The sequence below is a fragment of the Mytilus galloprovincialis genome, chromosome 2 (genome assembly GCF_965363235.1).
Source record: "Mytilus galloprovincialis chromosome 2, xbMytGall1.hap1.1, whole genome shotgun sequence".
Lineage (NCBI taxonomy): Eukaryota > Metazoa > Mollusca > Bivalvia > Mytilida > Mytilidae > Mytilus > Mytilus galloprovincialis.
Genome location: NC_134839.1, coordinates 1,536,433 through 1,552,151, shown reverse-complemented (window position 1 = coordinate 1,552,151; position 15,719 = coordinate 1,536,433). Strand labels below are relative to the sequence as shown.

Sequence of the window (15,719 nt, the reverse complement as noted above, 5' to 3'; positions counted from 1 at the left end):
TCAGGTTAAAGTTTTTGGTCAAGGTAGTTTTTGATAAAGTAGAAGTCCAATCAACTTGAAACTTAGTATACATGTTCCCTTTGATAAGATCATTCTAATTTTAATGCCAAATTAGAGAATTTATTCCAATTTCACAGTCCTTTAAACATAGAAAATGATAGTGTGAGTGGGGCATCCGTGTACTGTGGACACATTCTTGTTTTTTCATAGATTCTTTTAACCACGATTTGTAAATACACAAGAAGCCAACAATTTAATTGCAGACTAGTCGTGCTATTATAGACACTTTTTTTTAAAAGCTGTTTACAATAAAGTAGCTTTAATGCCAATAATGGTATATCCTTTTTAGTGTGTGTTGTATTTGCAATATTTCTGATCAGTATATTTACATAACATATACGCAAAATACATTGTATTTCAAAAATGCATATATCTTGCAGTATTTGAAGGGGTATTTCCAAAAACTAAGTTTTAGACTCACTTAAAGAATACATATTATTTAAAAAACAAAACAAATATAAATTACATGGAAAACAAAACAAAAAGATTTATAAATATTTAATTGTCTCATTTCTATCACAGCTACATGCATGATAATATGGACAGGGTCTGTGTTTGTAGTCGGAATTCAGTAAAGTACTTGAACAACCTTGACCCATAATTGAAACGAAACCGGACTAAGTACTTGGACCACCTAGCATTAGAACGTCGAGTGCAGGTCGAAACTAACATATATTAAAAGTACTGGCTACGATTACACTTAAAAAGTAACTTCGAGACTATTTGCTAAAAGGTATTTCTTGCCAGGACCCGATGTCATATACGGAAATTGCGAGTAACAATTATAATATAGATTTTATTTTTACCCGCAAAACATATTCTGACAATTGCTCCGAAACTTGACATTAATCTCAACCTGACCAAAATTTGTTTTTCCGATAAGTCTGGGGAAAAGTTTTTAAAAAATCTATTTTCTATCAATATAAATTTGTTCAAATATGTAAAACAACGTATACTGGACAATAACACGAAGCGTACAATGTATCCCAAATGTTGCAAACAACATAAAATGCAAACGTATAATTTTGCAGGTAGCACTAAAAAATTATACCAACTAGTCTCGAGAGTACTGTAGCAATGAAGATTATTCATACTGACTATATTGTTACTTTTTGCGGGTAATCGTAACCATTGCCTAAATTAAATGAACTCTGAAATGCCATATCGAAACACAGAACCTGTCCGTTAGTTTTTGCCTGATTTACATCTTATATTCCATACTGAGTTTTAATTTCTTGCTCCCTTTGGCCTTCTCTTATCTTTTTGGGTTGACGAATCATGTAAAAGTTTCCTATTTGAACCTTTGTGTGCTTTTCCAACATCCATTCGCTATATTTGGTTCTATTTAATGAAAATCTGGAGTGCGAACAAAATGTCAGTAATCCTTTTACGAGTTGTTTCAGCTCAAATGTTAATGACAAGACACGCGTTTCTGGGAACTCTATTTCTTTGGACGCACGGTTCAAAAACTCGGATTTGATTAAACCTAATGGATACCTCCCTGTGCACATTAAATATAGAATGCACCCTAATGACCATACATCTGACACTTTGGGATCGTATGGATGATCCATCAGTATTTCTGGAGCTTGAAATCCAGTAGTTCCACAATTGTCAGTCCTCAGTGGATCTCCAGAAAAATAAACTATAGCATGGCCAAAGTCTGATATCTTTAAAGAATTGCGTGAAGTTACTAGAATATTTTCTGTGCACAAATCTCTGTGTGCGATTCCTTGGAGATGCAAATATTCGATTCCTGAAAATATCTGATTGAAGTACTTGTGTGTAACGGATTCGGTCAAAAATCTTGCATCATGAACTTTTAGAAGTTGTTCTAGAGTACCATTTTCACAAAATTCTAAAACAACACCATACCGACCTTCGTAACAAATACTGTTTAACCAAGTCAAAACATGTGGATGGTGCAATTGTTTTAGATGGTTCAATTCAAATGTCATATCGGTTTTCCAAGAGTAACGAGATCGGCTCCGGGACTTTGCTGTGTTTAGCTTTAAAGCAACAGGACAAAATTCGCTCTCCTCAAAGTTTTGTTTTTTGTGCAGATCTTGTGCCAAAATTATCGTTCCAGACCTACCCTTTGCGATCACTTGTAACGGTCTGTATCCCAAAAGTTCAAGGTCCGGTATCATGGCATCATAATGAATATTTCCAGTTTTAATTTGTCTATTCGGATATTTACTGAGAGGAATTGGATATTTGTATTCCCATTCATCGCCAAGATCACACTTCTGTCTAAAGAAAACTAGATTGTCCTTGTCTTCGGGTTTGCCACTACTGGATGTTGCAACCGATACAAAATGGTGCCCTGTCACGACATCGTTGAAATCTCCACTTGCCGAGCTAGATGGTAGATTATGAAACGATTTCGAAGGTGACTGTTCTTGAATCTGGCAACTATCCCCGCCTATATGAGGCTCCATTTTTCTCTTTTTCCTCTCCGGCTCCTCTGAATTCATGTCGGGAAACTTTCCATTCGTAAAATGTTTGATAGTGTGTACTTTTGCAATGTGTTGATATTCACGACGATTGTTATGCTAGTTGTATAGATATCTTTATGACGTCAACACAGACCAACATTTATTCGGACCAAAATTTCCGTGTTTTTGTATGTGCATGTCCGTCGTCTGTCGACGGCGACGTAAGTATCGTCGTTTGCCATTTTGAGAAAACAATTTCAATAGGTCACTAACTGTTTCTTACATTTTGAATTCTAAGCAGTAAATTCCAGAAAATTACTTAATATTCTATAGATTTGTGTACAAGTTTATGTGGTCAGTAAATTCTTTCTCTGCATTGAATAAGTTTAAGATACTCATATAGATAAAAAGACAATATTTTGTTACATGTAGGCTTTTAACATTTTTATAGAGATTATACCGCAATGATTTTTTAAAATCCCGCCGTAATCACATATTTCAATTTTTACATAAAGAAAGGGTTATCAAAACCAAGCGGTCTCTTTAGGAATACTATTTTTGACGCAATGGTAACCTTCCAACTCCAAAACGAGTTGCTTAGTTAAAGTTGCGATTTCTTATATATTTACAGACCCATTTCATAAGGTGATATATGATCTGCTAACCATACAAAGAAGGAAAGGAATCAACAAGTTACTAATGTTTTCACGATCTTTTTCTTTTTCATCATCATACAAATTTTAGGATCAAACTCACTGTATAAGTCTAGCTTGTTTGGCTTAGTGATAGAATGGCAGAATTTCATTTCTACTAAGATCAGACCGGTCATATTCGATACATGTAACAATACCAAATCCGCCGATTTTTATGTAGGGTAAAGGAATTTTCTACCTTGTTTTTGCCATATATATCGTCCACGTCCCATGTTAGTTGTTTTTTTTTATTATTGGGGGGGGGTATATGATAGAAATTCACTAGGATTTTCAGATTTGATTTAGACAATTGAATAAACGATGCTTAACCACAAAAAAAATATTGATAGTATCTGATTTAGCACTAGATTATCATGAAACTAATTAAAAGACAGCTGAACTATAGTAACTGGAGTTATTAAAATTAACAAAGGAGAAGAATAGAACTGTGTCTGATGCCGTTTGTTTTTGCTTACAATAAATGCATTCATAACTAAATATTTATTTTTCCATGTATTATTGGGTGTGAGGATCTATATCACACCGCCTCAGATATCCGTTAATACGCTTTGTGTCTGCATATTCCTTAATTGGTTAACGAGGTAATGTGCGACAGGGCGACAATAACCGCCATTTTTATGAGCTGATCGGCTCGTAAATAGACAATTGGAAAATGAAACTGACAACACAATGATGTAAGACTGTTCATTAAAGATCTCACGACCTTTTCATCACCTATTTGTTCGGAATGATAAAAGTGTGAGCCTATCAGAGAATGGTTATAATATTAAACGAAAACGCAGTTTACAGTTAGAACCATTCAATTTACTAAGCATTTATACCACACCAAATATATTTTTACCATCATGCAACTAAACTGAATTTAGTCAAGAACAAAAACAGGAGGAAGATACCAAGGGACATTCTTAACTTCCAAGAAGAAGAAAAACTGACATCTCCATCGCAAATGACGAAAATTGACCCCCCAAAAAAAAGAACGAACAATCTATAAAACACTAAACAATAGAAAACTATTACAAGATTGATCAGGACGATTAATTATTTTCTTTTACATGTGTACATTTTTGTTCGAGGCTTACATCGTAATATCATGTATATAGTGACATTTTGTTCAAGCATATTGTTGAATTTCTGAAATTTATTATCTCAACCCTTTTTATTGATCAAATGTATTCGTTCAGTGTATATTGACTTGTTTGTTTTCAGATGTCTTTTGATTGAGTTAAGCCATTTCAATTGATATTTTAAAGTTTGCATGTCCTTCTATGTTGTGATGTTTTTTATGTTACACTATCGTTTCAGGTAACTTCATAAATGTTTTTCATATTGATTATATCGTCCTGAACATGCACGAAATATTTGCCACTGGATGTTAAGCAAGCAACAATCAATCAATATATAGATTTGATTGTTTTACATTAGTCATTTTTGGGGCCCTTTATAGCTTGCTGTTCGGTGTGATCCAATGCTCCGTGTTAAAGTACGTATTTGACCTACACTTGTTTACTTTTACAAATTATGACTTGGATGGAGAGTTGTTTCATTGGCACTAATACCACATATTCTTATATGTATGCACAATCTTATATATACTAGTAGGCTAAATGTCTAAATGTATTAATTTAAAAGACAACATATTGATGAATTCATTTGAAATAGGTTAATATTGTCATTCATTTTATACGACCAATTTTGTATTCTTTAGGTTTAGGCGAAGTATTCTAAATCAAAAACATTTTCCAACTTTAAGATTGCTTTTAACCTCGAATTACCAGACTATGTAATTGTGCTATACATCGTCCGCTAATACAAAAGTAGAAGTCCTGCAGATTAAGAATGAATGTGCTTATCATAAAAAAAGAAGACATCAAGGGTACAATCAAAATAAATAAACCAAATTTAAAAAAAGACGAAAAGAGCCCACAGCTTCAAGAATCCAATCCAAAATGAGTTCAACAAAAGACTACATATATTTCCTAAAAAAAAATGCTAATAAAGTCTTTCTAAAGTTTAATGATTATGTAAATAAGATTTAAAACACGATTTATAACAGTTTAAAAAAAAGACTCGAAAATTAACGAAACGAATAAAAATGCATCAGGATAAGATGCGTCCCATTTAGATTTCCAGGAACCTGAGATTTGATATCAACATTGCATGTTGTAACAAAAAAAGTAGTATTTACCCCAACAAAGTGAGAACAAGAATTTGGCCAAAATTAAATAATTAGAATTTCAAAATGTACAGAAAATCTCATCCTCTATACACGAAAAACTAAATTGTAGAACACGAACTCGACCATAAATTGACGGAACGTATGTACCCTAAACGGATATGCAGCTCTTGCTTCACTTGCGCCACCCGTCATATAATCAGTCTGGAAATCTTTATTACTTCTTTGAAAAGGTGGCAACAATTGGGGTACAAACAGATATAGCTAATTTGATTTTTGTATATCAAACTAAAGAAAAATAAATCTTATAGCTCTCTCTTATATGAAAACTCGAGAAATGCTTATTGCATCAGGTATATTATTTTATTAGTTTTGCATGGTTCTCATCCATATGTTCTCTTCAGCATATATCAAGAGAGCTTCACAGTACAAGATTTAAGGATTCTTTATCTATTTTTATTACCACCGGTGGGTGTGGTTAAGTCAAGTTTTGAATGATTTACATGTGAGATCAAAAGACAAACGAGTCGTGATGAACAATTCATAATTCTTTTATTTCACTTCAGTATAGAGAAGACTATAGTTTTATGTTCCCAATGGAATAACCTTTATTCGAATCAGCTGTAGGAAAGTTGTAGGTTCAGGCGACGTGTGTGTATGGTAAACCCGAAAACGAATAAAAATTTTACGACTTTTAAAATTGAGTGAATAAATCGACATGGGATATTTCTTATCCCTGGGCATATTTTCCATATTTATAAAAAAAACCTTGGAATACAAGAAGTTCAACATGAAACGTTCGGAACATTAACTCCGTGACCCGGATGTTCCACGGCAGTTTTGCGACACTAATTACCACCCTTTCTTTTGCAGCTGAGCCTCGTAATGAAAATGAGAAGCTGTCTCGTGTGAGCGGATGAATGGGACTTAGGGAATCTCTTAACATCGATAAATCTACACTAAGACAAGCACAAAATAGTTCCCAGAGGCAAAATGAAAAAGAAATAAACATCTTAAATATCAATTGAAATTGGAGATAAACAGATAAAATTGTCAAGTGATTTGTTCAGTTTGTTTCAAAGACAATGGCTTTGATAACATAGAACCAACTAAACTGACGCCTAACATGCAAGATAAAAATGTCTTTTTCAACAGGAGCAATTGGAAATGAACTAGAATTCCATAACTTAAGATATTAACTGCATGCTAAAAATGTTGTCTTAATTGCCATTTACAAATGTTCATGAAATTAGGTCGCCTTCCAACGAAAGGCCTAGGGTTTGAATGCAAAGCAATTTCTTTTTAGTCTCATTTCTAAACAAGCCACTCTGCATTTTCCGCTCAGAGAACCCAAATAAAGGAGTAGGGGCAATAAGGCCCTTACTTGGCCCAAAAATTATTGCAAATTTATAAGTTATCATACATATTCTTAAATAACTGAAAACTTGACTTAGGTATCAGGAACTAAGAAACACAAAAAAAAATTGACATCGAACAAGTTACCATGGCAACAAATCATGACTTAATTTGACTATTATGTTAAATTTCGTGATTTTCCTTGTTTTTTTCATCAAATTTTAAGTTTATTTTAGATTGGCAAAGAATGTGAGCACCCAAGAAACAACTTTATATTTGGTGAGATTATGGCAATAGTTATAGTAAAGAGTCTCTCTAATTATGTTGTTGTTTCTTGGCTGTGCGGGATTTTTCCACAACGGAAATAAAGATAGAAAACTGCATAAATTCTGTATTTTTTTTATCGTTTATGTGAAAACAGTACATATAATGACGTAATTGTGACGTCATCAGATAAAAATCTTCATGTTTTTCATTTATATTTCTTGACTCGATGCATTTCTAAACATTATGTGCCAATTTGAAATGGTTTTCAAACATTTTATTTTCTAGGCCCTAATGCCCCTACTCCTTTGCAATTTGAAAATTACATGCAAAGCCAATTCGCTCAAAGTAGAACAGGAGACTATATGTGTATACTGTGTACTAGTTACTAGTAGTTGGCGAGGGGTGGTGTTAACTACCTTGAGATTACCCATGAGGGTCTTGCATACCCGTAGTCAGGGGGGTTCGGAAGAACTCCCCCTTGAAATCAAATTGTGACTGTTAAAGTCAATGTTTTGTTCAAATTGTGACTGTTAAAGTCGAGTTCATGAGTCCAACGACCTCCCCCCCCTGGAAATTCCTGGCTACGGGCCTGTCTTGCAAGGTCGGTTCTCGTATTTTATTTACAAAGACAATAACACAACTGATTGAATATTTGACAATTCTTATTAGATTTGCATATTTCAAAATACTTGTATGTGATAAGTGTGTTAGAACTCTTGAATTTCCCTTGGTTTATACTTTTATTAGACCATGTTAATTACCAAAACTGTTCAGAATCTGTTCAGAACCAAAAGGTTTTTGGGTGTTATTGGAGTATAATTACATCACATGTATGTAGTATTGGAATGTATAATTCTAATTTTAGACAACAATCAGTCTCGAGACACTCAAAATTCATAGTTTTATTTCCATATGCAATACAACAGCTATGACGGCACGTGCTTTTTCAGTGACAAGATAAAACAATACACAGAAAAGCAATGGGAAAAAAGTAAAATCACAAAAATACTGAACTTAGAGGAAAATCAATTCGGAAAGTCCATAATCACATGGCAAAATCAAATAACAAAACGCATCAGAAACGAATGGACAAAAACTGTCATCATGTATTCCTGACTTGATACAGGCATTTTCAAATGTAGAAAATGGTGGATTAAACCTGGTTTTATAGCGCTAACCCTCTCACTTTGATGACAGTCTCATCAAATTACGTTATATTTACATTGAAGGTTAACTAAACAGACACAATAAATGAAATAGTCAAAATATTGGTACATCAGTCATCATCGTAAAACAGTTTCAAAAAGGAACAACTTAACAGAACACACAAACATCTATCTACAAACACATTCATTGATTTGTGTATCTGACGTCAGAAAATTTTATACGTCACATAGATTTGTCGTTCAATGTGCATACAAACATTTTTAAAATTTACATAGGCAATGTTAGCATATAGGGTTAAAAATCAAAAGTATGTAAGAATCAATTTCAGAAATAGACCGAGATTGAAAATAGTCCAAAAGTTATATATAGAATTTATAAGAATCCACAAATAGTTAATTCCACTACGCGATTGAATGATTTTGGCGTTTATGGTTCAACGTATTTTGTAATTCATAATAGAAACATATCATAATGACATAAAATAGAACAATATCATACTGACGGGATCTTTTAAAGTACAGAGTCACGTTATAAGAACCAAAGAAATACAAAAAGTCGCATATACAAAACACGCCACCAAAAAATGAAAGACAATACAAACACATTGACTAGATGTATAAGTACCGAGCCACGTCAAACGGATATCACATAAAACCATTCAACAGTAAAAGTAATATTAATAATAAAACAAAGACAAATGAAAGAACTATAAAACACGTTGTTAAGATGATAAACAACACTAGTACGCAGAATCTATACATCAAGACCATCGTGTACTATTTGTGAAGTTGATACGGAATATTTATCAACAAGGTCTTGGTACCTTCCGATGAACTTTTTTAGAAAAAAGGAAGAGACGTTCTTTGACATACCCCTGGTCATCAACTTTCTACCCAGACACTGATGACGTTTTACAAAGTCTGAGTAGGAGCTGCAAGCTCTTGAATATCGAATAAGCTGGGAAATATGCAGGTGAAGTTGGTTATTGCTACTAAGGTGGGGGAAATTTATAATTTCAAAATTAAAACCGTCTCGTTTGTCATAGATTCTGGTACTAAGATGACTGTGTAAGTCAAATTCGAGATATAAGTCTAAAAATGAGGCGGAGGAAGCCGTGTCTGTTGTTTCTTTAATCTCTAGTTCTGGCGGATATATTAATGGAACCTAATCAGAAAAGTTCGGATCGTTTACGGAAAGAACATCATCAATATATCTGAAAGTGAAATTAAATAATCTGGCTTCTTTGAAAAGCTTGGTATACCTGTTAATTTTATGGTTCTTGCATAAAAATGTAATTATAAGAATTGAATGCTTCTTTTAGTTATTTTATAGGGTTGTAAAAGTGTTGATCCTGCGCACATGTTTTTGCTGTAGAAAGCGCTTTGTTCAAAATGTGCTTCGGTCAACGCTTTCACACACCAATAAAATCATTGATAAAAAGCAATCAATTCTTATAAGTTAATTTTTCCGTTTACATAACATTACATTGTCATTTCTGGGCCTTGTATATCTGACTATGCGGTGACCTATAATTGTGAATTTCTGTGTCATTTCGGTCTCTTGTGGCCGTACGGTGACCTATAGTTGTTAATTTCTGTGTCATTTTGGTCTTTTGTAGAGAGTTTTCTCATTAACAATCATACCACATCTTCTTTTTTATATTAACTTTAAATGAAGTTGTTTCTTGCTTCAATTCAGGTAGTGAGTTGATCACCAAACAAATAAAATGTGCTGATCTTATTATATTAGTACAATAGTGATTGATGAGTAAATACTAGGTGCAATGATTTAATGTTTTTGAATACTTGTCATTAAATTTTAGAGATATCTTTCATTGATAAAATTTCATGTTCTTCTTGCCGAAATTCGGAATTAAAAAATAAATAAATTCTAGATGTTTCGTGATCATATCAAGAGTAATCCTTTATTTCTTCAATCGGTATAAAATAACAGTCATTGTGAACCAGTATATTGACTCAATATTTCATTAATCATGGTTTTCTGACAGAACCAACAATTTTCAACTTTATTAAGCTCGGTACCTGCTTTCAGTTTGTCATCGGAATATCTCTATACTGTCATATAAGACCCTTACAGCTGACAAATCGAACGTCATTTGGTATCGCTAGTGACGCGAAGTGATGTCTGTACTCTTGTCAATTGCTACATTGAAGATGTGAAATGTCTCTTGGTGTGTAATTAATTACACCATTAGTTCGGAAATAATCCATTACCAATTCCGACAAGCCAAACAAATTGTTATCAAATAAGTAACTTATCTTAACTCGATACAATTCTTCATCAATTTCACGGCGTTGATAAGGCACATGTTATCGCATCTGAAGACATGGATAGTCTCAATCTATTGCAAGTTCCCATGTAGAAAGATCCGTCCTTTGTTTGCGGGGCAAGAGATGTAACCAAAAAAATCATACAACAAACTAATTTCTTATACTTTGTAATTTGTTGTTTAAAAAATATTTATGGAAACTGATCGAGTTCTGATTGGACTTTCTACTTTTTTTATGTATCAAAATAGTTCTATTAATTAAGCGTATCACTATTTTAATAATGCAGACATTCAATATTATTTTTTACAGATTTTTGAAATTGCATATATATATAAACTCATCATGTTTGTATATAAGTTTTTGATTTTCAAATATATTGGCTTCTTGCATCACTGAAGTTATATTTACTGTCAAAGTGCGCATCTGATGCAGAACAGTTGGCTGCTGTTATATTATTGCACGAAACTTCTAGATTAATATTTTGTTATATGCATTGTCTATAAATCAACATTATGTTTCAAATCACATTGAGTTTTAGATTGGTCTACAGTTATAAATATTCCCAACGCTATTGTAATTTTAAAGGGACACAAGCTGTCAAATTCGTAAGAACTGATTTGACTCAAATTCTCATAATTGATTTATAGCCATGTAAAACAATCATACTAATTATAAACAAGTCTAAAAACATTTTACAGGACATGGGCTCGATAATATGTACCTTCGATTCGAGTGTATTGTTGTCTTGATTCCAACTAATTAACTATCGAGTTGATCTCCGAAGACCTCCGAGGGTCACATAAGCAATATAAACATAAAAATAGATAAAAATAGGAAGTGAACTCTCGTGCAATTGGATTTTCTAGGTTTGTTTAATTTCATATTATAGATTAAAAACATTTGTTAATCATTGTTTTTACCTGTATAAGTATTTTTCGTGAATCGGATCAGTCAATCAAATGATATACCTTTGTTTCGAATTTATCTTCCATTATGTATAAATTAATGCTCAAATTACATTTTCAAAACCCCACAAAATTTAAATGGATTACGTACGTTAAATCCATATTTGACGAAAATGGAATTAGTTTTATTTGGCAAAATCAACTTCCATTGGATAAACTGGGTTTAAAGAACATTATTTCACAAAAACTGAATGACCAATTCATCCAACATTGGTTTTCACAAATGAATAACTCTTCAAGAGGTGCATTTTATTCATTTTATAAAGAGGAATTTCGTTTGGAAACCTATTTCATAAAGTTGAAGCTGTGTGACAGGATTTATATGGCAAAACTCAGATGTTCAAATTTAAAATTTCCTGTAGAAACGGGAAGATGGTCCGGAATTCAAAAAAATGCACGAATTTGTCATCTCTGTGAAAATGGAATAGGAGATGAATTTCATTATCTATTTAAATGTCAAAAACAGGAAATAAAACTGCTTAGAAATAAGTATATACCACAATATTATACTGCAAATCCAACGGAGTACAAATTTAAACAGCTTTTAAAATTTTGTCATGTAGAACTTGACAAAAATTTAGCAATGTTTTTAAAAATTCTTACACGATACTTGTGATTTATGTAGTCTTTTTTGAGTTGAATGTTATGGTAGTTTGTAACTTGACATTTTGCTATATTTTACCATGTTTGTAGCATTATTATGTTTAGTGTAAATATATTGAGTATAATCATGTGCATACGTGTATATATGATGTCCTCTTGTACACCTATGTGTCTGAGGTTTATTAATAAAGTATTGTCTATTGTCTATTGAATTCATTTTCAATGTTGACATTCTTTTCCTTTAAATAACCGAACCGCACAATGCATGCGTTATCCATCTCTAGCTAAGGGGTTAAATTGAAGTTCACCTGAATACGGATTCAATGAGGTCGAATTATTCCCTTGCAAGTAAATAATTCATCATCAATGTTTCTCAGCTTAATTTGAAAAAAATGAACTATACTCGCTGCTAAATGTGAATTATTATTTCGCTATTTCACTTTCGTTAAATTTTAATGATTGAACAAAAAAAAAAACATACTTTAGATTTTTTTATATCTCGTAGCCGGTATGTCTATTAAACCATAATTATATAATTAAGTTTTTTTTCTCGATATATTTCCCTCATTCTACGTTCTTGTGTCTTAAATGAACTACTTTTCCGTGTGCGTTCAGGTGTCAGACCACCAATTAAAAGTCCCTATCTGTTCAACCAAATTTTGCAATTTTCATAGCTTTCTAAATTTTTTATCTTAAGTTTAACCTCTTACAAACCAGGTATGTCCTGAATCGTACAGGTATCACCTTTCTTCATGCCAATTTTCGACATACCTTTAAAGCGATATAAGAAAGGAGACACCTTCCGAACTTAAAAGTTTTGAAGGATTTTTTATAGTGACAAGTGCCAAAGATAACTTTGATCAAAACGTTTGACGGACTTACAGTTTCATCCTTTTTTCCTTGAATCTTTGATAGACTTTGACAGGAATAAGTTAATCATAATGCGGTTTAGAAATGATGTAATATTTAGTTTATAAAACAAAAGCAGTATAGCAATATTGGTGTTAAAAAGAAAATTACCAGCTGCGGAGAAAGAAATGAAAGATGAATTTATTGAATTTGTTTCGATGAGAGGTTCAACTTCATCAATTGAGGACTTAATGTCGTTTTGTCAATTCTTAAATAATTCATGAATTTTGCAGCGGGGTCCTCCCTGTGAAGTTCTTGAAGGAGATTGTTGAGGGTATTTCTTTGTATTCGTCAAAAAAAGCCAGTTTCCTGTCCTATTTTCGTCGTTCTTTTAAAATTACCAATGCACCTTCTCAAACTGGTAATAAACAGTGAAAGTGCAATGCTGGTATTCCTTGAGAAGTTAATTGGAGCTATTTTTCTCTTTTGTAAACATTTGTTCTGCTCTTTGGCCAGGTTGTTGTCTCTTTGACGCATTCACCGTTACCCTTATTTATTATATTTGTGCTTGATGTGGGAATATATCTAATTTTAACACATTTAAGTCTTTGTCACATTTGAAAGAATTTTTATCTACCCATGATATAAATTCTCCTATATATTCATGTTAGAGCATTGAGTGTATATGATTGAACCGTCCTCAGATAGACGTCTGAGATAAAAAAATACAAAAAAAAAAATAAAAAAAAAAAAAAAACAATAACAAAAAAAACCCAACAAGTCCACTCAACACTTTTACAGAACATTAGAGCATCTACAGGAATGAACAGTAAAAAGCATAGCTGTATGTGCAGCAGGAACTATTTATCGTCCAAGTTAATAGTACGTTAAGTGTCTTGGTTTTTTTTTTGTATTTTTTTTTCTCGATATCTCAGTTTCTTTCTGACGTGGTCTACTGTTTGTCCGTGTCTCTTTTTTGCAATGGCGATATATGTCTCTTACGAATTACGGTTTATTATGTGGAAATATCAACATGAATGTATCAATTCAGGACACAAAATCCCTAAACGAACAAATCCTAAATGCAAAAGAACAACACACACAAGAACCGAAAGATCACTTCTCTTTGAAAATTCAAGGATGAACCAATTCAGGATTCTGGGCGCCATGACAGGCGTTGTCGTTGGTTATCGTCTAACATAATTGCTGTTCATTTATTGTTTTAGCATGAATCATGCCGTAAGTTTTGTCTTGTGAATTGTTTCACGTTTATTCTTTCTGGTGCCGTTTATAACTTACTCGACGTGTGATTTTAAACGACCCCATTGTATCTTTTTTACTATACGATGTCCTATAGTTGATAGTATTATTGTTATTTGATACATTGTGGGTAGTTGTATCAGTGGCAATCATTGAAAATATCTTATTTTTATAGAGTGTAAACAAAAGACTCATCAGTGACGATTGAATCAGAAAAGTAAACAAGGTTTATAAACGAAATTCATGAGCATCGATGACTCAAAACTCCGAAGGATTTTGCTAGATATAGCTCAGGCGATCTATTCCTGTGGTAGAAATTCCTAAAGTAAGTCGATAAATTCCAAATTTCGATATATTAAAACTGAAGCACGCCTCAGGGTGCGGGAGTTTCACGCTGCATTGACGACCCATCGGTGGCCTTCGGCTGTTGTCTGCTCTTTGGTCGGGTTGTTGTCTCTTTGACACATTCCCTATTTCCATTCTCAATTATATTTCTTATTCATTGAATGAGTATAGGAGTTGTAAAAATAAGATTTTTTTTTTTCATTTATTTATAAAATTCAACAAAATATACGATACATCTAAGTTCCATTTTAAACGTACCTTTGTCCTGATGACAAACGAACATTATCAAACATAAATATATATAAACACAAATACACTATCATCCTCTTTTGATTCTAAATATTTCATGATTGTCATACTAAATTTTTGCAAAAAAATAATTTAAATGATAATTAAAAAAAATACTTGTGTTCCCGACAATGCGATGATAAAATAAGGGTAGATAGATAGATAAATGATTGTTTTATAAAAGGGTTTTGATGGGTTGTACATGGGAAACAGTCTTCCGACTATGATAGAGTATGTTTAAAAAAATAACAAAATAATCTCGAGTGTAGATACAAAGTGAGTGGAAACATAAGTTTTTTTTGTTAGGCCTTAAAAGCATAATTCATGATTATACATATTTAGCAAGTCAAATAGCCTTCTCTATTATCCTATTGTAGGTAAAAGGGTTGGATGTCGTGTTGGGTTTGCATAGGTTAGGTAAATGGGTAGAATATAGACGCGGCAAATTTACAATCAAATGAGTTGCAATCAAACTGATGTATTGTAAGTTTAATCTATATTTTGGTTTCGTTGTTATCATTTCACAACTTTAAAAAAAAATTATGAATGTGTTATTTTATAATTCCAAAACCACAAAAACAACTGATAATTCTCGTACGGGAAAAAAATCTCGAAAGATACTGAATTTTAAATAAATCAAGACATTCTCCTTGCCAAAATCGTCGCAATATACAAGAAATAGGTCGTGTACAATGCCAAAAATAAATATAAAGTCGACAGTTGGGACGCATAATGCTTGAATACGACATCAGAAAGAGGGTGCTAAATGTTTTGAGAAAACTTCAAATAACTAGTGGATATTCCAGTCCATTTTAACACACTATTTATCAGTTCACTAGCATTTTCGATTGCCCAATTTAGCGAGAAAAGCCCTCACTATAACACCGCTAACAATAATTTTGGATGGTTTGATTAAAAAGTTAACTGTTTGCATTTACAGTTTG

General features: G+C 32.6%; 1 protein-coding gene across 1 annotated transcript; it reads right to left on the bottom strand.

Annotated features, from left to right (window-relative positions):
* Window positions 1–543: 543 nt before the first annotated feature.
* LOC143062658 (testis-specific serine/threonine-protein kinase 4-like) lies at window positions 544–2,628 on the bottom strand. Its single transcript, XM_076234347.1, has one exon. The coding sequence runs from the start codon at window positions 2,535–2,537 to the stop codon at window positions 1,269–1,271; it is 1,269 nt and encodes a 422-aa protein (XP_076090462.1). The 5' UTR covers window positions 2,538–2,628; the 3' UTR covers window positions 544–1,268.
* Between the last annotated feature and the right edge of the window lie 13,091 nt (window positions 2,629–15,719).